At 46.5% G+C, this 23,483-nt stretch overlaps 1 protein-coding gene and 6 non-coding genes across 11 annotated transcripts in view; all 7 read right to left on the bottom strand.

Annotated features, from left to right (window-relative positions):
- The window catches only part of depdc5 (DEP domain containing 5, GATOR1 subcomplex subunit), a 157,207-nt gene extending 149,763 nt beyond the window's left edge, over positions 1-7,444 (bottom strand). For all 5 annotated transcript variants that reach the window (XM_080208529.1, XM_080208532.1, XM_080208530.1 and 2 more), the window contains exons 1-4: positions 7,299-7,444; positions 3,361-3,448; positions 1,495-1,541; positions 273-358 (exon numbers count right to left, since the gene is read on the bottom strand). In XM_080208529.1, coding sequence (XP_080064655.1) covers positions 273-358; positions 1,495-1,541; positions 3,361-3,448; positions 7,299-7,356 — 279 coding nt within the window. In that variant the 5' untranslated portion in view covers positions 7,357-7,444. The remainder of the gene's footprint in view (positions 1-272; positions 359-1,494; positions 1,542-3,360; positions 3,449-7,298) is intronic.
- Positions 7,445-13,642: 6,198 nt separating this feature from the next.
- trnal-caa (transfer RNA leucine (anticodon CAA)) lies at positions 13,643-13,762 on the bottom strand. Its single transcript has 2 exons — positions 13,725-13,762; positions 13,643-13,688 (listed from the first exon to the last, which is right to left on the bottom strand). It is a non-coding gene; the product is annotated as a tRNA-Leu (tRNA).
- A 1,974-nt stretch (positions 13,763-15,736) lies between these two features.
- Positions 15,737-15,856, bottom strand: trnal-caa (transfer RNA leucine (anticodon CAA)). The gene is made up of 2 exons: positions 15,819-15,856; positions 15,737-15,782 (listed from the first exon to the last, which is right to left on the bottom strand). It is a non-coding gene; the product is annotated as a tRNA-Leu (tRNA).
- A 2,422-nt stretch (positions 15,857-18,278) lies between these two features.
- Positions 18,279-18,397, bottom strand: trnal-caa (transfer RNA leucine (anticodon CAA)). The gene is made up of 2 exons: positions 18,360-18,397; positions 18,279-18,324 (listed from the first exon to the last, which is right to left on the bottom strand). It is a non-coding gene; the product is annotated as a tRNA-Leu (tRNA).
- Positions 18,398-20,655: 2,258 nt separating this feature from the next.
- trnal-caa (transfer RNA leucine (anticodon CAA)) lies at positions 20,656-20,775 on the bottom strand. Its single transcript has 2 exons — positions 20,738-20,775; positions 20,656-20,701 (listed from the first exon to the last, which is right to left on the bottom strand). It is a non-coding gene; the product is annotated as a tRNA-Leu (tRNA).
- A 625-nt stretch (positions 20,776-21,400) lies between these two features.
- Positions 21,401-21,521, bottom strand: trnal-caa (transfer RNA leucine (anticodon CAA)). The gene is made up of 2 exons: positions 21,484-21,521; positions 21,401-21,446 (listed from the first exon to the last, which is right to left on the bottom strand). It is a non-coding gene; the product is annotated as a tRNA-Leu (tRNA).
- A 1,804-nt stretch (positions 21,522-23,325) lies between these two features.
- On the bottom strand, positions 23,326-23,445 carry trnal-caa (transfer RNA leucine (anticodon CAA)). Its single transcript has 2 exons — positions 23,408-23,445; positions 23,326-23,371 (listed from the first exon to the last, which is right to left on the bottom strand). It is a non-coding gene; the product is annotated as a tRNA-Leu (tRNA).
- Between the last annotated feature and the right edge of the window lie 38 nt (positions 23,446-23,483).

Genomic DNA, 23,483 nt, shown 5'->3' with positions numbered 1-23,483 from the left:
GTAACACCACATTGTGCACCCTCTCCTCTCTGTCTCCCCTATGTACGGTATGCTTTGTCTATATAGTGCGTAAGAAACAATACTTTCACTAATATACGTGATAATAATAATCAAATCAAAAATAATCAGAAGCAGGCAGAATTTCTGTACACTTTCGCAATCTCCCACTGTGACTTCCGCAGAAACCCAGGAGAAAGGGTATAAAAATCTGCTGAAGCAACCAACATAGAGGAGCCAGGGTGGAGGAAACGAAGACAAAATACACCACTTACCTTGGGATCCACAATATTAACATAGACATCTTGGTAAGCTCGGAGTTTAAACACCTGGGCCACAGTCTGGTCCACACTAATAGTTTCTGAGGCAAAAAAAGGGCAAAGTCTGCAATTAAAACTGACTTTGTAATGGGTCTGATATACTTTGATTAGAATCTGTTTGAATAACAAAGTGGGGGCGCAAAGTGTGATTAATATAAACATGGGTTCTTCAGCAACACAGCCCCAAACCTTTCCACTCTTAATCCATTCCTGAGAAGGTTTTAGACTCCTCACTCAGTGGGCAGAGGTTGGTGGGGGTGTGTGCAATGGAGGGGTTTGGGGAAGCGAAGCTGGTGGGGGCAGGCAAGGGGCAAGGCGGTTGGGGGTGTGGGGAGCTGTACCAACAAGACAGGTAAATCAAACCAACCTCCATGTCCACGCAGAGAGTGGAAATAGAGAATTGGGGAAGAATTATAGCTCATAAGGTCTGGACTGGGAAAAGCTTGAAAACAACAAGGGGTGGGAGGAGAATTCAGCAGAATGCAATTCCAGGAATCCGGCTGAAGTCCGAGCAATGTCAGGAGCTAAACACACCAGGATACAGGAATTTTACAAAGTATGGGGAAAACTGGGAGAAAGAATGAGATTAGATTAGCAAGATCTCCAAAGATGTGCGGGTTAGGTTGATTGGCCATGCTAAATTGCCCCTCAGTGTCAGGGGGATTAGCAGGGTAAATATATGGGGTTATGGGGTTAGGGCATGGGTGGGATTGTTATTGGTGCAGACTTGATTAGCGAATAGCTCCCTCCCACACTGGAGGGATTCTATGATTCCATGATAGAGAGGCAGTCAATGGAAGAGTTCAGATAGTGTATTCAGTACGAACAAAAACAGCTTCAGATTTAGAACATCATCTGTAAATATAGGGTTCCTGACTGTGAGAAACTCAACAGACCAACAGCAAAATGTACAGCCAGGGGACAACAACAGAAAATCTCAGCAGGTCTGACAGTACCTGTGAAGACAGAACAGAGCCAAGGTTTCAGGTCTGGATGACCCTTCGTCGGAGCTCTGTTGGTGCATCTACACCACAGGGACTGTAGCGGCTCACAAAGGCAGCTCATCACCAACTTCTCAAGGACAATTAGGGAAGGGCAATAAACCTGCCAGTGACGCCCAGCCCCTTAAAAAATTATTAAAATACCCGTTCAGCCTCAAAATCATTCACATTATTACCTTTCTGCAGGTCTTCTTTCAAAGACTTCACCTGAAGTAGAAGAGGGCTGTGAATAGCAAAGACAATATCTTAATTAGTACAGGAAAGGGAAAGAGAAAAGACAAGCATTTTCACAGTCCCTTTCACATCTTCAGGCCCTGCTGGCCTGTAGAGAACAGGTTTGTACACAGCAAGCTCCCACCAGCAGCAGCAGGGTGAGACTGGCCAGGTCATCTGTGTCAGTGACAGTGGTTTGGAGTTAAATATTGGGCAGCAAAGCTCATTAAAGAGTGATCACAAGGCAACCAGAGGGAGGTTCGGTTAGTGTAAATCGGTCATCCGAGATTTAGGAGTTAAAGCAGCAGCTGAAAGCCCTCACACACACTGGGACATGTGGACATCTCGGATGGATTACCCGTGTGACCTTTCTGAAAAACTCTTCAATTCTAAGTTCTGGTGACAGAACAGTCCCGCACCTCCCGGAAGGAGTGGAAAAGTGTCCCACAGTTTGCGCCTGACAACGTAATCCACCCCTCTCAGAAACACCTCCTTTCTCTATAAAACACATCATAATTTATAGTTTATTTATTAGTTTCACAAGTAGGCTTACATAAATACTTCAATGAAGTTACAATGAAAATCCCTCAGTTGCCACAGATGGGCACCTGTTTGGGTACACTGAGAAAGAATTTAGCATGGCCAGTGCACCTAACCAGCACGTCTTTTAGACTGTGGGAGGAAACCGGAGCACCCAGGAAGCCCACACAGACACAGGGAGAACGTGCAAACTCCACACAGACAGTGACCCAAGTTGGGAACTGAACCCGAGATCCTGGCACTGTACAATAGCAGTGCTAATCACTGTGCCACCCTACCAAAAAACAAAAATACACACTTTATTGCCCATCAGCTAAAGGGGCATCATTAACTCAAACTCAGTTGATACACTGAACCCAAGAGTCAGTCACTTTTATTGGCAGCTGTTTGAGACACAGATTGTCAATGGAAATGGTGTCCTGGTTAGCTAATGGCTTTCTGTGTATTTTTATGTAAAGGCCTACCACTTATTTCCACAAAGAGGGGCTCAGGGTGTTGAACTAATAATGCATACTGTAAAACTATTGTCCTGGAGGGGGAGATGTAATACCCTTTTAGCAAAGCATAAAAACATGACCATGCATTAGAATCTCTGCAGTACAGTATGAGGCCATTTGGCCCATCAAGTCCACACTGCCTCTCCAAAAGAGCATCTTAGCCAGGCCCACCCCTCACCCTATACCTACAACACCACGTATTTAACCCACAAATCTGCCTAACATACACATCTTTGGACACTAAGGAGAAATTTAGCATTGCTAATCCACCTAATCTGTATATCTGTGGAATGTGGGAGGAAACTGGGGCACCCAGAGGAAATGCACGCAGACATGGGGAGAACATGCAGACTCCACACAGACTGTGATCTAAGCTGGGAATTGAACTCAGGTCCCTGGCGCTGTGAGGCAGCAGTGCTAACCACTGTCCCACCGTGCCATCTCGTTCTGTCACTCCCACCTCAATCCTGCTCATGAGCGCAGACAGCAGCCGAGACTAGGTGACATCAGCAGTGCAACGGAACCACGCGTCTTTCTGACACTCCTTCACACGCACACCAAATTATCAACATAAATCTAAATTACTACAAGCTAAACAAGCAGAGATGTTAAGTTGTTCACGTCCCATGTCAGAATTCTTGTGGGTTTACGCAGATCTGGTAACTCAAAGTTAATTAACAATACATTCCATCAAGATGTTAAGTTTCCTGGGTTGTAAATGTCCCAGGAAAGGTCCCGTGTGTCAAAACAAACCGCATTTAACAGAAAGCAGTTTATGCAAATATTGCTAACCTGTACTCATCGTTGATATGTGCAATCTCCACAATATCACCCAGCTTCACCTGAAGGAAGACTTTGGGGTTCACCATCAACTCATAATCTAAAGTGAAATAAGAAACAGGAAGTATAAGGACAACTCGTATCGTTAGAATTACAAGATCTATCGGAAGCTCGTCCAAGATGGCAGGTAAGATTTGGGATCTGTGGACGTGGTGGTAATGGAAAACATTTGTTGTAATGTCTGGTTGTGCGTTACTAAAAAGCTTCCAGACTTCACAATCCTGCTCTCACTGCCATTTGCAGCTTGCCCAAGGGCGTGAGAGCTGCGCTCAGAGAGAAGGAGGCCGGTGAGGGTGACAGCTTTTAGTCAAGAGAAACATCAGCTTCCACACATGTCCAGACAGAACAAAATCTGGATCTGTCAGCAAAGAAACCAAGATGGTTGACAATTTCATATTGCTGCAACCTTCACTCGGTGCGATGCGGAGACGCCAGCGTTGGACTGGGGTGGGCACAGTAAGAAGTCCAACAGGTTTATTTGGAATCACGAGCATTTGGAGCGCTGCTCCTTCCTCAGATGAGCGGAGAGGTGAGTTTCACAAACACCCCATCACTGATTACCTGAAAAGGCTCACATTGCAACCATTATCTTGCAACTGTGTGTCTGTCTACGTATACTGTGTCTGTGAAACCTACCTCTCCACTCACCTGATGAAGGATTGGCTTGTGATTCCAAATAAACCTGTTGGACTTTAACCTGGTGTTGTGAGACTTCTTACTGTGTTCGCTCAACAGAACAGCCACAGAGACATTCCAGATGGCACACACCTATCTGGCTATTCAAGACTTGTTTGCCAGAGCCCCGCTTACTGAGTATTTCCAGGGTTCCGAAAAGGCTTTCACAGTAACCAAAGTGGCCCAGGACTCTCCCCGTACTTCACCCTGTTTTGATCCACTCTTTATAGGATCGGAATCTCCTCCGATTAAAAAAAACTCCAAACCCTCATGGACACAAACTCGGCCAACAGGTGAAACTTGCTAAGGGGTTAATCTCCAAAACACACTGAGACTGAAGTCAAGTTAACATTGGGACATTACTATCTCAGAGAGAAAATGTGGCCAGCAGATAATTCATTATTCACAGGTCCCTGAAGGCAAGTGAGTAGGGAGTTAACAAGGCACATGGGACACTTGTTTTTGTCAGTCGTTGCGTAGAGTATAAGAACAAGGAGGGTATTTTCCCAGACAAACCAAGTAAACAAACTCAAATTACATTCAGACAGTAATGTTGGAGCTGTACAGAACAGTGGTTAGGCTACAGCTGGAGTAGTGTGTTCAATTCTCATCACCTGACTATAGGAAGGCTATGACTGCACTGGAGGGGGTACAGATGAGATTCACCAGGATGTTGTCTGGGATGGAGCATGAGACATACAAGAAGAGACTGGACAGGCTTGGATTGTTTTCTTTAGAGCAGGGAATTCTAAGGGGAGACATGATTGAGGTGTAAGATGATGAGGGGTATGAACAGAGTGGACAGCAAGTGCTGTTCACCCTTCAACTCCCCGCCATGCTGACACCTGGTTCAGCCTCCATTTAAAAATTTTCACTCTTGATTTCAAAACCCTGCGTTTTTGTAATTTTCTCCAGGCCCAAAGCTCTCCCAAGATCTGTGCGCTTCCAGCTGTAACCTCCTGAGCATTGCAGAGCCATTGGATGTGGAAGCTTCTGCCTTAAAGTACCTAAACCCCAGAATCCCTCTCCGCACCTCTCACCCTTCTCCCCTTTAGTGTCCAAACTGACCTCTATGATGAGGTTTCTGGTCAACTGCCTTTTTACCTCAATGTGACTGTGTGAAATTTGTCTGATCATGCTGTGAAGCAGCTGGATGTGTTTGGTATCTTAAAGGGTACTAAACATGTACCCCTCACTGCAAAACCTGAAACATGAGTATGAATTGTGTAAAGGTTACACACTCCTGGAATTTATAAAGGAAAAACTTGCACAGGCTTTTAGGCTGAACCACAAACATTTTTATTAACAGAAAAAAAACACTTTGAATTCAGAAATACAAAGGCAATTAAAATCTCAGCATTGTTTACAATTAGCAAACACCAATAACAGAATATGAGTTCTCCAGCTAATCATAGTTATCTTTACATCACACAGACAGAAGGGTATAATATCCAATTAAAACTTGAGCATGTTATACCATAAAGAAATGATATCTATATCTGTCCAATGGTACTTCAGCTTCCCTTTCCATTGTTCCTTGTTCGAGTGGGTAGATGTGGAATCATAGAACCCTACAGTACAGAAAGAGGCCCTTCAGCCCACCAAGTCTACACCGACCACAATCCCACCCAGCTCCTACCCCCATATCCCAACATATTTTACCCGCTAATCCCTCTAACCTACCCATCCTGGGGCATTAACAGGCAATTTTAGCATGGCCAATCAACCTAACCCGCACATCTTTGGACTGTGGGAGGAAACTGGAGCACACGGAGGAAACCCACGCAGACACGAGGAGAATGTGCAAACTCCACACAGACTCTTACATGCCCACTTCTCCCCCTACTCACACTGCAGAGGGTGGACTCACATCCCGCTCTCTATTTACTGACCTGCAGCTGCACATCATCCAATTAGATAGTCCTTGAGTGAGATTTAGCCTCAGCTCATGTGATTTTTGAATTTGTGCGCTTTTTAACCTTTTCATGATCTATCAAGTCTGGTAGACATAAAAAACATTTTACCCTGACCCCCAGCCCTCTCCCCATAACTCTGCGCATTTATCATGGTTAATCTACCTTACCTGCACATCTCTGGACTGTGGGAGGAAACCCATGAACACACAGGAGAGCATGCAAACTCCACACAGCCTGTCACCAATGGCAGAATTGAACCTGGGTCCCTAGTGCTGTGAGCCAGCAGTACTAACCATTGCGCCACTGTGCCCACCTGGATGCTGTGTTTTCTGCCAATGCACCTAAGTAGCACGTCTTTCGGACTGTGGGAGGAAACTGGGGCACCCGGAGGAAATGCACACAGACATGGGGAGAACGTGCAGACTCCACACAGACATTGACCCAAGCCAGGAATCGAACCTGGGTCCTTGACGCTGTGAGGCAGTGCGAACCACCGTACCGCCCGTGGCATAAGTAGAACCGGGAATACACAGTCACCCCAGCAGGACGACATAGGGAGCACTGGGATGAGAGGGAGGGGGCAGCCAGGCAGCAAACTCACTGACAAGGAATTGCCAGTTAAATATAATGATCTGAGTGACTATGATAAGAGACAGTAAGAAGTCTCACAACATCAAGTTAAAGTCCAACAGGTCTATTTGGTAGCTTACGGGCCTCTGACCCTTCCTCATGCGACTGGAACCCATCACAACTATGATAAGAGACAGTGATAACAGCAATGAATAAGAATCATAGAACTCTACAGTGCAGAAAGAAGCCCTTTGGCCCATCCAGTCTGCACTGAACACAATCCCACCCAACCCCTACCCCCATATCCCTACATATTATACCCACTAATCCCTCTAAGCTACACATCCCTGGACATTAAGGGCCAATTTCTTAGCACGGCCAATCAACCTAACCCGCACATCTCTGGACCGTGGGAGGAAACCGGAGCACCCGGAGGAAACCCACACAGACACGAGGGGAACGTGCAAACTCCACACAGACAGTGACCCGAGCCGGGAATCGAACCCAGGACCCTGGAGCTGTGAAGCGGCAGTGCTAACCCACTCTGCTACCGTACCGCCCAAGAAAAGGCCATTCAGCCCATCAAGCCCCTTCCTTCCACCCGAGCACAAGGCACCTGCTGTCACAGACTCTACCCGGCCCCTTGGAGAGTCTGAAGGCCGAGAGCTTTGTAAACAGGGAAGGGGGAGACTGAGGTTTAAACACCCCCACCCCGGCTCCCAGACTCACCGCTGCCCCCGAATCCCTTCTTGTGGATCCACAGTTTATAAACTCGGTTGGTTCTCATGTTGGGACCACAGCCGCGTCCCGCTCTCAAACCACCGGCTTCATCACAACCTGCCAGCAGCCGCGGTATCACTCCGGAACACCCGCCATCCGGGTGCAACACTCAATACCGTCCGGATGGTGTAACACTGAAAACCACCCGGCCTGGTGTAACACTGAAAACCACCCGGCCTGGTGTAACACTTAAAACCACCCGGGCTGGTGTAACACTTAAAACCACCCGGGCTGGTGTAACACTGAAAACCTCCCAGCCTGGTGTAACACTTAAAACCACCCGGGCTGGTGTAACACTGAAAACCTCCCGGGTTTGTCAGCACTGCTGTTGCACAGCTCCAGGGAGCTGGGTTCAATTCCCAGTTTGGGTCCCTGTCTGTGTGGAGTTTGCACATTCTCCCCATGTCTGTGTGGGTTTCATCCAGGTGCCCCGGTTTCCTCCCACAGAAAGAAATCCCACAACACCAGCTTAAACTCCAAACAGGTTTATTTGTAGCAAAAGCTGCAAGCTTTCGGGCCAAGCTGTCCCTTCGCCAGGGGGCTGGGAGTTCTGATCATAAACAGGACACAAACTCAATTTACATGCAGAATGATTGGAATGTGAGTCTTTACAGCTAATCACTCCTGAAAGGTACAGACAATGTGAGTAGAGAGTGTTTTAAGCACAGGTTAAAGAGATGTGTATTGTTTCCAGATGGGAAAGTTAGTGAGTTTTTGCAACTACAGGCAACTCGTGGGGGTTACAGATGGTGTGATGTGAACCCAAGATCCCGGTTGAGGCCGTTCTCATGTGTGCGGAACTTGGATATCTTCCCACAGTCCAGAGACCTGTGGGTTAGGTTATTGGTCAAGCTAAAATTGCCCCTTAGTGTCCTGGGATTTGGGGATTAGTGGGTAAACTATATAAGGATATGGCGGTAGGGCCTGGGTGGGATTGTGTTGACTGCAGGCTTGATGGGCCCAATGGCCTTTTTCTGCACTGTAGGGTTCTATGATTCTAACAGTGAAAACCCGCTCAGCTGGTGTAAAACACCGACACCATTTTACAATCTGTTAGGAAACATGCTTTTCTCTGTCTTTTGGGCGGGTCAAACAAGTAAACAAACTTAAATTACGTTCGGACAAAAAAAACGGGGGCAGCTCCCCAAAAGGAGGGGGAACGGCCCGAACAGAAACAAAAGGTACAAAGGAAACTTAAAGCACGTCAAATCAAAATGTGATTATCGGGGTCTATAAGGCACCTCAGCCCCTGCGGTACCCAATGGGCACGGAAGGCCTCAACAGTGCCCACGGACACCGCGTGCTCCCTCTCCAGGGACACCCGGCCGCGAACGTAGCCACGGTAGAGGGGCAGGCAGTCGGGACGGACGGCCCCGTCGATCGCCCGCTGCCTGGACCTGTTGATGGCGCGTTTTGCCAGGCCCAGGAGCAGGTTCACGAGGAGGTCGGTGTCCCGACTCTCCCCTCTCCGCACCGGGTGTCCGTAGATCAGGAGCAACATGCTTTTCTCAGTCCCTTTTGCATCTCCAACTTCACCAAAGACAAGCAACACAGCTGCCACTCAAACACGACTCCTTCGAAAACAACCCATCATCCAATCATCTTCCCAATTAAACATTTCACATTCTCATTCCCATGCCATTCCTTGATTCCAAGACATTAACGTGATACATCTGCAACAACTTCTCCTCAAACAGTGACCAGCACATTGCGATCCTGGAGATTTAAGAAAGGCAATTTGCACACCGTGAGCTTCTACCCAGTGGCATTAATCTGAATATTTCCACCTGAAAGACCCAAACTTTAAAGGCTTCAATTCTGCCAGCTTTGTGCTTCCACTGAAGGACTGATTTGCAATGTTAAAGTTACTGGTATCTTTGCAGATAATTACATAAGAACATAAGAAATAGGAGCAGGAGTAGGCCATCTAGCCCTTCGAGCCTGCCCCGCCATTCAATAAGATCATGGCTGATCTGTTGTGGCTCAGTTCCACTTTCCCGCCCTCTCCCCATAACCCTTAATCCCCTCTCTTATCAAGAACCCATCAACCCGCTTCTTAAAAATATTTAGCGAGGCAGCCTCCACCACTACAACGGGCAGAGAATTCCAGAGATTCACCACCCTTTGAGTGAAGAAGTTCCTCCTCAACTCCGTTCTAAACCGCCTCCCCTTTATCTTGAGGCTGTGCCCCCTAGTCCTACTGTCTTTTTTGAGCGGGAAGAGTCTCTCCACCTCTATCCTATCCATCCCATTCATCATCTTATACGTCTCAATGAGATCTCCCCTCATTCTTCTAAACTCTAACGAGTACAAGCCTAGTTTATTCAGCCTCTCCTCATAGCTCAATCCCCTCAACTCCGGTATCAGCCTAGTAAACCTCCTCTGCACTCCCTCCAGGGCCAAAATATCCTTGCGCAGGTGCGGCGCCCAAAACTGCACACAGTACTCCAGCTGCGGCCTCACCAATGCCCTATACAGCTGCAGCAAGACCTCCCTACTTTTATATTCAATCCCCCTCGCTATGAAGGCCAGCATCCCATTTGCCTTCCTGACCACCTGCTGCACCTGCAAGCTGGGTTTTTGCGACTCATGCACAAGGACCCCGAGGTCCCTCTGCACCGTCGCCTGCTGCAGTTTTTCGCCACGTAAGTAATAGTCCTTCCTACCATTCTTCCTACCAAAGTGGACCACCTCGCACTTGCCAACATTAAATTCCATTTGCCATTTCCTGGCCCATTCGCCCAGCCTATCTAGATCCTTCTGCAGACTCTCCACACCCTCCGCACAATTTGCCTTTCCCCCAATCTTGGTGTCATCAGCAAATTTCGACACCCTGCACTCGGTTCCCTCCTCCAGATCATCTATATAAATGGTAAATAGCTGAGGCCCCAGCACCGACCCCTGGGGCACCCCACTAGTCACCAACCGCCAATCCGAATAGCACCCATTGACCCCCACTCTCTGCCTCCTATTTGACAACCAATCCTCTATCCACGCTAACACCCTACCCCCAACTCCATGTCCCCTGACCTTCTGCAATAACCTCCTGTGAGGTACCTTGTCAAACGCCTTCTGAAAATCCAGAAAGACCACATCCACCGGCTCTCCTCTATCCACTGCCCTAGACACATCCTCATAGAACTCCAGTAAATTTGTCAGACACGACTTCCCTTTAATGAAACCGTGTTGCGTCCGCCCTATCAAGCAATTCCCTTCAAGATGCCTCGCAATTTCCTCCTTGATGACGGATTCTAACATTTTACCTACCACAGACGTTAAACTAACCGGCCTATAATTCCCCGCCTTTTGCCTGGCACCCTTCTTAAACAACGGCGTAACATTAGCCTTTTTCCAATCTTCCGGCACTTCCCCGGAATCCAGCGACGTCTGGAAAATAACCACCAAGGCATCCACTATCACCTCCGCCATTTCTTTCAGAACCCTCGGATGCATTCCATCCGGTCCTGGGGATTTGTCCACAATCAGCCCCTCCAGTCTGTCGAGCACCACCTCTCTAGTAACAGTAATGTCATTAAGACCCTCCATTCCTACCACCTTTCCATCGCTAACACCCGGCAAATTATTCACGTCCTCCTCCGTGAAGACAGAAACAAAAAAGTTATTCAAGACCTTAGCCATATCCCCATCCCCTACCACTAGCTCCCCTTTCTCATCCTCTAAAGGACCAACGTTCACCCTAGCCAGCCTCTTCCTTTTTATATATTTATAAAAACTCTTGCTATCCTTTTTTATATTAAGTGCTAGCCCAGCCTCATAGCTTCTCCTACCCTCCTTTATCAACTTCTTTGTCAATCTTTGTTGACATTTAAACCTTTCCCAATCCTCTTCTCGCCCACTACTCTTAGCTACTCTAAATTCCTCCGCTTTTAATTTAACACTTTCCTTCACCTCCTTCGTTATCCACGGCTTATTACCTCTCTTCCTACTGTCCTTTTTAACCATCGGAATAAATTTCTGCTGAGCACCAAGAAAGATCTCCTTAAAGATCCTCCACTGCTCCTCAGCAGACCTACCTTCCAACGCACTCCCCCAGTCCACATTCGCCAATTCTTCTCTCATCCTACCATACTCCCCTCTATTCAAACAAAGGACGCGTGTCCGGGAACCCACTTTCTCCTCCTCCATCTGCACCAGAAACTCCACCATACAATGATCACTCTCTCCAAGAGGATCCTTCACCGCAAGGTCCCTAATTCTACCCGCCTCATTACATAGCACCAGATCCAAGATAGCTCGCTCCCTCGTCGGCTCCAACACACACTGTTCAAGGAAATTATCCCGGCAGCATTCCAAGAACTCCTCCTCGAGCCCACCTCGTCCAACATGGGTCGACCAATCAATATGCAGATTGAAATCTCCCATAACTACTGCCGTCCCATTCCTGCACGCCGCACTTATTTGCGTGTTAACAGCCCGCCCCACCTCCAGATCATTATTCGGGGGCCTATAGACGACACCCACCAGCGTCTTCCTCCCTTTGCTGTTCCTAATCTCCACCCACAACGATTCCACGTTCTGCTCTTTGGCTCCGATATCATCCCTTGCTACCACCTTGATACTATCCTTAATCAGCAGAGCTACGCCACCCCCTCTTTCCTCCTGCCTATCCTTCCTAAACACTTGATAGCCCTGTACATTCATCTCCCAGTCCCTGTCACCTTGCAGCCACGTCTCTGTAATGGCCACCAGATCGTATCCATTTGTGTCGATCTGCGCCACCAGCTCATCCACTTTATTCCGAATGCTTCGTGCATTCAGATAAAGCGCTTTCATCCCAGCCTTCACCTGGACCCTATTTGCCGTAACGCCACCAATTGGGACATCCTCGGCCTCTTCCCTTACCTGTACCCTATCCTTAACTTTAGACCTCGTAGCGTCACCTACCCTCGCACCCTCCCCCCCCCTAATTAGTTTAAAGCCCTGTCTACAGTCCTCTTTACTCGATTCGCCAACACTCTGGTCCCAGCACGATTCAGACCAACCCCATCCCGCCCGAACAAGTCCCACCTACCCCAATACTAGTGCCAATGCCCCATAAATTCGAACCCATTCCTCCCACACCAATCCCTGAGCCACCCATTCACTTCCTTTATCCTGTCAATCCTACGCCCGTCTGCACACAGTTCAGGCAGTAGCCCAGAGACGACCACCTTGTCGGTTCTACTTTTTAATTCCATTCCCAGCTTCTCATACTCCCTCCCCAGATCCTCAGTCCGCACTTTGCCTACGTCGCCGGCACCCACATGTACTACAACGACCGGGTTCTCACCCTCCCACTCCAGGTTCCTCTGCAGCCCAGCTGCGACATCCTGTACCCGAGCACCAGGCAGACAACACACCCTTCTGTGCACTTTGTCATTGTGACAAAGGACAGTGTCAATACCCTTCACCCCACTATCCCCAATAACTACTACGTTCCTTTTCCCCTTCTCTTTGCCTATGTCCTGCTGCATCACTATACCGTGTGCAGTTTGCTCACCAACCTCACCTGCCTCGTCCTCTTCCAGAGTGGAAGCAAGAACCTCAAACCTGTTATGCAGATTAAGAGGCTGAGGCCTCCGCTCCTCACCCCCCTTCCTCCTCCTCCCAGCAGCCCTCTTTTGTCCCTGACCCTTAGATTTAGCCAGTCTAGGGGCACCCTCTCTCCCCCTGATGAGCCTCAGTGTCTGTAGCTCAGAGGCCAGCTCATCCACCATGAGCTGGAGCTCCTCCAGCAACCTGCACTTACTGCAGACATGGTCACTGGGAAGGACCCTGGGGTCCGCCAGTTCCCACATCATACAGAAACCACACATCACATGCCCCTCCATTATTCACTGTAATTTTTTATGGGGAAAAAATTTTTTTTCCTTGTTTCTACGAAAATAAGACAGTTGAATCCAGTTGTGTTTGAGCACACAAAGTTGCATACTTGGACACTTGGCCTGTTTGTCAGAAGCAGCAGTGTGCTCAATGGGATTGAAAGGTATAATGGTGGAAAACAGTGTGCAATGCAGCAAGCAGATGGTCATACCTGACCCATCCTAAGATTGCTGCTTGCGTAATTGAATCCTACAGTTTGAGAGAAGCACTGTAATTCAGTGCATGAAGATTGAGAGAAATGTGTTGTGTGTAAAGTTTTGTGTGTGAATGATATGATTGTGGAGATATAAGCTGTGTTTGTTTTGAATTGTAAATAGCATTGAAGCAGTAAAAGAAGGCAGGTGCAAATTGCATTTGAGTCTCACAGACATTGTGTTTCCGGTGGCGACATTTGTCATGTAAAATGGAAATGTCAGGAGTGGGATTTGAACCCACGCCCCTAGAAAGGGACCAGAATTCACCAGCCTTAACACAAGGTAAGGAATCACACTCCTTGAGTCTGGCGCCTTAGACCACTCGGCCATCCTGACAACTTGCTCTCACTCAGCCTTTCCACTGTGTGCTACATATTGTGTATTCTAACTGAACAGGAGAACACACATTTCCTTTGTGTAAAAACAAAGCACAAACCATTCATTCATCCCAACTGATTGAACAGGCAGTGCCAAACACTCTCCATTCCTGCACCACAAACAATCTGCACTCACTCAGCTTTTGCACACCAACACCATTTTACAATCTGTTAGGAAACATGCTTTTCTCAGTCCCTTTTGCATCTCCAACTTCACCAAAGACAAGCAACACAGCTGCCACTCAAACACAACTCCTTCTAAAACAACCCATCATCCAACCATCTTCCCAATTAAACATTTCACATTCTCATTCCCATGCCATTCCTTGATTCCAAGACATTAACGTGATACATCTGCAACGACTTCTCCACAAACAGTGAGCAGCACATCTTGATCCTGGAGATTTAAGAAAGGCAATTTGCACACCGTGAGCTTCTACCCAGTGGCATTAATCTGAACCTTTCCACCTGAAAGACCCAAACTTCAAAGGTATGAATTCTGGCAGCTTTTTGCTTCCAATGAGGGAGTGAGTTGCAATGTTAAAGTCACTGGTATCCTTGCAGATAATTACGAAAGTAAGACAGTTGAATCTGGCTTTCTGGTTGGCAGTTGGTGACGAGTGGCGTACCGCAGGGATCGGTGCTGGGGCCTCAACTGTTTACCACATTCATAGACGACCTGGAGGAGGGGCCTGAGTGTAGGGTAATAAGGTTTGCTGATGACACGAAGAAGAGTGGGAAAGCGAAGTGCGTGGAGGACGGGGAAATTCTGCAGAGAGATTTGGATAGGCTGAGTGAGTGGGCGAGGATCTGGCAGATGGAGTATAACGTTGGCAAGTGTGAGGTTATCCTCTTTGGAAGGAATAATGGTAAAATGGACTATTACTGAAACGGTGAAAAATTACAACCTGCTACGGTGCAGAGGGACCTGGGGGTCCTTGTGCATGAATCGCAAAAACCCAGTCTGCAGGTGCAGCAGGTGATCAAGAAGGTGAATGGAATGTTTGGCCTTTATAGCGAGGGAGATAGAATATAAAAGCAGGGAGGTCTTGCTGCAACTGTACAGGGCACTGATGAGGCCACAACCAGAGTACTGTGTGCAGTTTTGGTCCCTTTATTTGCGAAAGGATACATTGGCCTTGGAGGGAGTACAGAGAAGGTTCACCAGGCTGATACGGAGGTGGGGGCGGGGGGTGGCTTATGAGGAGAGCTTGAGTAGATTGGGCCTGTATTCGTTGGAGTTTAGAAGACGAAGGGGTTATCTTATAGAGACATATAAGATAATGAAGGGGCTAGATAGGATAGAGGTAGAGAGATACATTCCACAGAGAAAGGAAACCAGAACTAGAGGGCACACCCTCAAAATAAGGAGGGATGAGTTTAGAACAGAGTTGAGGAGGAACTTCTTTCTCAGAGGGCAGTGAATCTCTGGAATTCTCTGTCCTTTGAAGTGGTGGAATATATTTAAGTCACAGGTAGATAGATTTCTGATTGATAAGGGAATTAAGGGTTATGGGGAGAAAGCGGGAAAGTGGAACTGATCCACTTCAGATCAGCCATGATCTTATTGAATGGCGGGGCAGGCTCGAAGGGCGAGATGGCCTACTCCTGCTCCTATTTCTTATGTTCTTATGTTGGAAAACAATGTGCAATGCAGCAAGCAGGTGGTCACAGCTGACCCGTCCGAGGATTGTTGCTTGCGTAATTGAATCTTAAAGTTTGAGAGAAGCACTGAAATTCAGTGCATGAAGATTGAGAGAAATGTGTTGTGTGTAAAGTTTTGTGTGTGAATGATATGATTGTGGAGATGTAAGCTGTGTTTGTTTTGAATTGTAAATAGCATTGAAGCAGTAAAAGAAGGCAGGTGCAAATTGCATTTGAGTTTTGCAGACACTGTGTTTCCGGGGGCGACATTTGTCATGTAAAATGGAAATGTCAGGAGTGGGATTTAAACCCACGCCCCTAGAAAGGGACCAGAATTCACCAGCCTTAACACAAGACAAGGAATCACAGTCCTTGAGTCTGGCGCCTTAGACCACTCGGCCATCCTGACAACTTGCTCTCACTCAGTCTTTCCACTGTGTGCTACATATTGTGTATTCTAACTGAACAGGAGAACACACATTTCCTTTGTGTAAAAACAAAGCACAACTATTCATTCATCCCAACTGATTGAACAGGCAGTGCCAAACACTCTCCATTCCTGCACCACAAACAATCTGCACTCACTCAGCTCTTGCACACCAACACCATTTTACAATCTGTTAGGAAACATGCTTTTCTCAGTCCCTTTTGCATAGAACTTAGAACATAGAACACTACAGCACAAACAGGCCCTTTGGCCCACAAGTTGCACCGATCACATCTATACCTACCAAGCCATAGAACTATCTGTAACTTCCAATGCCATTAGGTCCCATATACTCATCCAGAGTATTAAAAGACCCCAGTGAGTTTGCCTCCACCACCATCGACAGCAGCCAATTCCACTCACTCACCACCCTCTGAGTGAAAAACTTACCCCTAACATCTCCTCCGTACTTGCTCCCCAGCACCTTAAACCTGTGTCCTCTCGTAGCGACCATTTCAGCCCTGGGAAATAGCCTCTGAGAATCCACACTATCTATACCTCTCAACATTTTATAAACCTCTATCAGGTCGCCTCTCAACCTTCGTCTCTCCAGGGAGAAGAGACCTAGCTCCCTCAACCTATCTTCACAAGGCATGCCTCCCAATCCATGCAACATCCTTGTAAATCACCTCTGCACCCTCTCAACAGCTTCCACATCCTTCCTGTAGTGAGGTGACCAGAACTGCGCGCAGTACTCCAAGTGGGGTCTGACAAGGGTCCTATAAAGGACCCTCCTATTTCTTATGTTCTTATGTTTATAGGACCCTTCACCAAAGACAAGCAACACAGCTGCCACTCAAACACGACTCCTTCTAAAACAACCCGTCAACCAACCATCTTCCCAATTCAACATTTCACATTCTCATTCCCATGCCATTCCTTGATTCCAAGACATTAACGTGATACATCTGCAACGACTTCTCCGCAAATAGTGAGCAGCACATCTTGATCCTGGAGATTTAAGAAAGGCAATTTGCACACTGTGAGCTTCTACCCAGTGGCATTAATCTGAACATTTCCACCTGAAAGACCCAAACTTCAGGCTTTAATTCTGACAGGTTTGTGCTTCCACTGAAGGACTGATTTGCAATGTTAAAGTCACTGGTATCCTTGCAGATAATTACGGAAGTAAGACAGTTGAATCCAGTTGTGTTTGTGCACACACCAAGTTGCATTCTTGGACACTTGGCCTGTTTGTCAGAAGCAGCAGTGTGCTCAATGGGATTGAAAGGTACAATGGTATATTATGTAAAGGTATAATGAGGTATAAAGGTATAATGGAATATTATTTAAATGTTGAAAAATTACAACATGCTACTGTGCAGAGGGACCTGGGGGTCCTTGTGCATGAATTGCGAAAACCCAGTCTGCAGGTGCAGCAGGTGATCAAGAAGGCGAATGGAATGTTGGCGTTTATCGCGAGGGGGATAGAATATAAAAGCAGGGAGGTCTTGCTGCAACTGTACAAGACACTGCTGAGGCCACAACGAGACGACTGTGTGCAATTTTGGTCCCCTTATTTGAGCCAGGATACATTGGCCTCAGAGGGAGTACAGAGAAGTTTCACCAAGTTGATACTGGAGATGGAGGGGTTGGCTTATGAGGGAGATTGAGTAGATTGGGCCTGTACTCATTGGAGTTTAGAAGGCTGAGGGGTGATCTTATAGAGACATATAAGATAATGAAGGGGCTAGATAGGGTAGAGGCAGAGAGATTCTTTCCGCTTAGAAAGGAAACAAGATCTAGAGGGCACAGCCTCAAAATAAGTGGGGGGTCAGTTCAGAACAGAGTTGAGGAGGAGCTTCTTTTCTCAGAGGGTGGCGAACCTCTGGAATTCTCCGCCCATTGAAGTGGTGGAGGCTACCTCGCTGAACATGTTTAAGTCACAGGTAGATAGATTTCTGATGGATAAGGGAATTAAAGGTTATGGGGAGAAAGCGAGAAAGTGGAATTGATCCACTTCAGATCAGCCATCATCTTATTGAATGGTGGGGCAGGGTCGGGGGTCTAGATGGCCGACTCCTCATATTTCTTATGTTCTCATCGTGGAAAACAATGTGCAATGCAGCAAGCAGGTGGTCACAGCTGACCCGTCCGAGGATTGCTGCTTCTCTAACTGAATCTCAAAGTTTGAGAGAAGCACTGTAATTCAGTGCATGAAGATTGAGAGAAATGTGTTGTGTGTAAAGTTTTGTGTGTGAATGATATGATTGTGGAGATGTAAGCTGTGTTTGTTTTGAATTGTAAATAGCATTGAAGCAGTAAAAGAAGGCAGGTGCAAATTGCATTTGAGTCTTGCAGACATTGTGTTTCCGGTGGCGACATTTGTCATGTAAAATGGAAATGTCAGGAGTGGGATTTGAACCCACGCCCCTAGAAAGGGACCAGAATTCACCAGCCTAACACAACGTAAAGAATCACACTCCTTGAGTCTGGCGCCTTAGACCACTCGGCCATCCTGACAACTTGCTCTCACTCAGCCTTTCCACTGTGTGCTACATATTGAGTATTCTAACTGAACAGGAGAACACACATTTCCTTTGTGTAAAAACAAAGCACAACCATTCATTCATCCCAACTGATTGAACAGGCAGTGCCAAACACTCTCCATTCCTGCACCACAAACAATCTGCATTCACTCAGCTTTTGCACACCAACATCATTTTACAATCTTAGGGAACATGTTTTTCTCAGTCCCTTTTGAATCTCCAACTTCACCAAAGACAAGCAACACAGCTGCCACTCAAACACGACTCCTTCCAAAACAACCCATCATCCAACCATCTTCCCAATTCAACATTTCACATTCTCATTCCCATGCCATTCCTTGATTCCAAGACATTAACGTGATACATCTGCAACGACTTCTCCGCAAAGAGGGATCAGCACATCTTGATCCTGGAGATTTAAGAAAGGCAATTTGCACACTGTGAGCTTCTACCCAGTGGCATTAATCTGAACGTTTCCACCTGAAAGACCCAAACTTCAAAGGCATGAATTCTGGCAGCTTTGTCCTTCACTGAAGGACTGAGTTGCAATGTTAAAGTCACTGGTATCCTTGCAGATAATTACAAAAGTAAGACAGTTGAATCCAGTTGTGTTTGTGCACACACCAAGTTGCATTCTTGGACACTTGGCTTATTTGTCAGAAGCAGCAGTGTGCTCAGTGGGATTGAAAGGTATAATGGTATATTATGTAAAGGTAGAATGGGGTATAAAGGTATAATGGACTCTTATTTAAATGTTGAAAAATTATAACATGCTACTGTGCAGAGGGACCTGGGAGTCCTTGTGCATGAATCACAAAAACCCAGTCTGCAGGTGCAGCAGGTGATCAAGAAGGCGAATGGAATGTTTGGCCTTTATGGCGAGGGGGATAGAATATAAAAGCAGGGAGGTCTTGCTGCAACTGTACAGGGCACTGGTGAGGCCGCAACGAGAGTATTGTGTGCCATTTTGGTCCTCTTATTTGCAAAAGGATATATTGGCCTTGGAGAGAGTACAGAGAAGGTTCAGCAGGATGATACCAGAGATGAGGAGGCTAGCCTGTGAGGAGAGCTTGAGTAGATTGGGCCTGTATTCGTTGGAGTTTACATAAGAACATAAGAAATAGGAGCAGGAGTAGGCCATCAAGCCCTTCGAGCCTGCCCCGCCATTCAATAAGATCATGGCTGGTCTGAAGTGGATCAGTTCCACTTTCCCGCTCTCTCCCCATAACTCTTAATTCCCTTGTCTATCAGAAATCTATCCACCCGTAACTTAAATATATTTAGCGAGGCAGCCTCCACCACTTCAACGGGCAGAGAATTCCAGAGATTCACCACCCTTTGAGTGAAGAAGTTCCTCCTCAACTCCGATCTAAACTGCACCCCCCCCTTAACTTGAGGCTGTGCCCTCGAGTCCTGAATTCTGAGGGGTGAATTTTGAATTTAGAATTCTGAGGGCTGATCTTATAGAGACATATAAGATAATGAAGGGGCTCGATGGGAGAGAGATTCTTTCGACTTCGAAAGGAAACCAGAACTGGAGGGCACAGCCTCAAAATGAGGGATGAGTTTAGAACAGAGTTGAGGAGGAACTTCTTCTCTCAGAGGGTAGTGAATCTCTGGAGTTCTCTGTCCGTTGAAGTGGTGGAGGCTACCTCGTTGAATATGTTTAAGTCACGCGTAGATAGGTTTCTGATCGATAAGGGAATTAAGGGTTATGGGGAGAAAGCAGGTAAGTGGAACTGATCCACTTCAGATCAGCCATGATCTTACTGAATGGCGAGGCAGGCTCGAAGGGCTAGATGGCCTACTCCTGCTCCTATTTCTTATTTTCTTATGTTCTTATGAATCCAGTTGTGTTTGTGCACACACCAAGTTGCATTCTTGGACACTTGGTGTGTTTGTCAGAAGCAGCAGTGTGCTCAATGGGATCGAAAGGTATAATGGTGGAAAACAGTGTGCAATGCAGCAAGCAGGTGGTCACAGCTGACCCGTCCTAAGATTTAATTGAATCTTAAATTTTGAGTGATGCACTGTAATTCAGTGCATGACGATTGAGACAAATGTGTTGTGTGTAAAGTTTTGTGTGTGAATGATATGATTGTGGAGATGTAAGCTGTGTTTCTTTTGAATTGTAAATAGCATTGAAGCAGTAAAAGAAGGCAGGTGCAAATTGCATTTGAGTCTTGCAGACATTGTGTTTCCGGTGGCGACATTTGTCATGTAAAATGGAAATGTCAGGAGTGGGATTTGAACCCACGCCCCTAGAAAGGGACCAGAATTCACCAGCCTTAACACAAGGCAAGGAATCACACTCCTTGAGTCTGGCGCCTTAGACCACTCGGCCATCCTGACAACTTGCTCTCACTCAGCCTTTCCACTGTGTGCTACATATTGTGTATTCTAACTGAACAGGAGAACACACATTTCCTTTGTGTAAAAACAAAGCACAACTATTCATTCATCCCAACTGATTGAACAGGCAGTGCCAAACACTCTCCATTCCTGCACCACAAACAATCTGCACTCACTCTGCTTTTGCACACCAACACCATTTTACAATCTGTTAGGAAACATGCTTTTCTCAGTAGCTTTTGCATCTCCAACTTCACCAAAGACAAGCAACACAGCTGCCACTCAAACACGACTCCTTCTAAAACAAGTCAGTCCCTCTTAATGTCCCTTCCCAGAGTCCATTTGTGTCCTTTACTTTGATTTCACTCCAACAGTCCTCAGATTGCTGCTTATGTAACTGAATCTTAAAGTTTGAAAGAAGCACTGAAATTCAGTGCATGAAGATTGAGACAAATGTGTTGTGAGTAAAGATTTGTGTGTGAATGATATGATTGTGGAGATGTAAGCTGTGTTTGTTTTGAATTGTAAATAGCATTGAAGCAGTAAAAGAAGGCAGGTGCAAATTGCATTCGAGTCTCGCAGACATTGTGTTTCCGGTGGCGACATTTGTCATGTAAAATGGAAATGTCAGGAGTGGGATTTGAACCCACGCCCCTAGAAAGGGACCAGAATTCACCAGCCTGAACACAAGGTAAGGAATACACAGGCCTTGAGTCTGGCGCCTTAGACCACTTGGCCATCCTGACAACTTACACTAGCTTTGTCTTTCCACTGTGCGCTCCATATTGTGTATTCTAACTGAACAGGAGAACACACATTTCCTTTGTGTAAAAACAAAGCACAACTATTCATTCATCCCAACTGATTGAACTGGCAGTGCCAAACACTCTCCATTCCTGCACCACAAACAATCTGCACTCACTCAGCTTTTGCACACCAACACCATTTTACAATCTGTTAGGAAACATGCTTTTCTCAGTCCTTTTTGCATCTCCAACTTCACCAAAGACAAGCAACACAGCTGCCACTCAAACACGACTCCTTCTAAAACAACCCATCATCCAACCATCTTCCCAATTCAACATTTCACATTCTCATTCCCATGCCATTCCTTGATTCCAAGACATTAACGTGATACATCTGCAATGACTTCTCTGCAAAGAGGGACCAGCACATCTTGATCCTGGAGATTTAAGAAAGGCAATTTGCACACCGTGAGCTTCTACCCAGTGGCATTAATCTGAACATTTCCTCCTGAAAGACCCAAACTTCAAAGGCTTCAATTCTAACAGCTTTGTGCTTCCACTGAAGGACTGAGTTGCAATGTTAAAGTCACTGGTATCCTTGCAGATAATTACGAAAGTAAGACAGTTGAATCTGGCTTTCTTGTTGGCAGTTGGTGATGAGTGGCGTACCGCAGGGATTGTTGCTGGGGCCTCAACTGTTTACCATATTCATTAGATGACCTGGAGGAGGGGCCTGAGTGTAGGGTAATAAGGTTTGCTGATGACACAAAGATGAGTGGGAAAGCGAAGTGTGTGGAAGACGCGGAAAGTCTGCAGAGGGATCTGGATAGGCTGAGTGAGTGGGCGAGGATCTGGCAGATGGAGTATAACGTTGGCAAGTGTGAGGTTATCCACTTTGGAAGGAATAATAGTAAAATAGACTATTATTTCAGCGGTGAAAAATTACAGCATGCTACGGTGCAGAGGGACCTGGGGGTCCTTGTGCATGAATCGCAAAAACTCAGTCTGCAGGTGCAGCAGGTGATCAAGAAGGCAAATGGAATGTTGGCTTTAATTGCAAGGAGGATAGAATATAAAAGCAGAGAGGACTTGCTGCAAATGTACAAGGTACTGGTGAGGCTGCAACTAGGGTACTGTGTGCAATTTTGGTCCCCTTATTTGCGAAAGGATATATTGGCCTTGGAGGGAGGACAGAGAAGGTTCACCAGGCTGATACCGGAGATGAGGGTGTTAGATTATGAGGAGGGGTTGAGTAGAGTTGAGGAGGAACTTCTTCTCTCAGAGAGTAGTGAATCTCTGGAATTCTCTGCCCATTGAAGTGGTGGAGGCTACCTCATTGAACATGTTTAAGTCACGGGTAGATAGATTTCTGATCGATAAGGGAATTGAGAGTTATGGGAAGGAGGCGGGTAAGTGGACCTCAACCACTATTAGATCTTATTGAATGGCGGGGCAGGCTCGAGGAGCTATATGGCCTACTCCTGCTCCTTTTTCTTATGTTCTTATGTTGGAAAACAATGTGCAATGCAGCAAGCAGGTGGTCACAGCTGACCCGTCCTAAGATGCTGCTTCCATGATTGAATCTTAAAGTTTGAGAGAAGCACTGAAATTCAGTGCTTGAAGATTGAGAGAATGTGTTTTGTGTAAAGTTTTGTGTGTGAATGATATGATTGTGGAGATGTAAGCTGTGTTTGTTTTGAATTGTAAATAGCATTGAAGCAGTAAAAGAAGGCAGGTGCAAATTGCATTTGAGTCTTGCAGACATTGTGTTTCCGGGGGCGACATTTGTCATGTAAAATGGAAATGTCAGGAGTGGGATTTGAACCCACGCCCCTAGAAAGGGACCAGAATTCACCAGCCTTAACACAAGGTAAGGAATCACACTCCTTGAGTCTGGCGCCTTAGACCACTCGGCCATCCTGACAACTTGCTCTCACTCAGCCTTTCCACTGTGTGCTACAT

Source organism: Carcharhinus amblyrhynchos, chromosome 20 (assembly GCF_965287045.1).
Source record: "Carcharhinus amblyrhynchos chromosome 20, sCarAmb.v2.hapA, whole genome shotgun sequence".
NCBI classification, from domain to species: Eukaryota; Metazoa; Chordata; class Chondrichthyes; order Carcharhiniformes; family Carcharhinidae; genus Carcharhinus; species Carcharhinus amblyrhynchos.
Note: the sequence above shows the minus strand (reverse complement) of the source record. Positions and strands in the feature narration are given on the sequence as shown.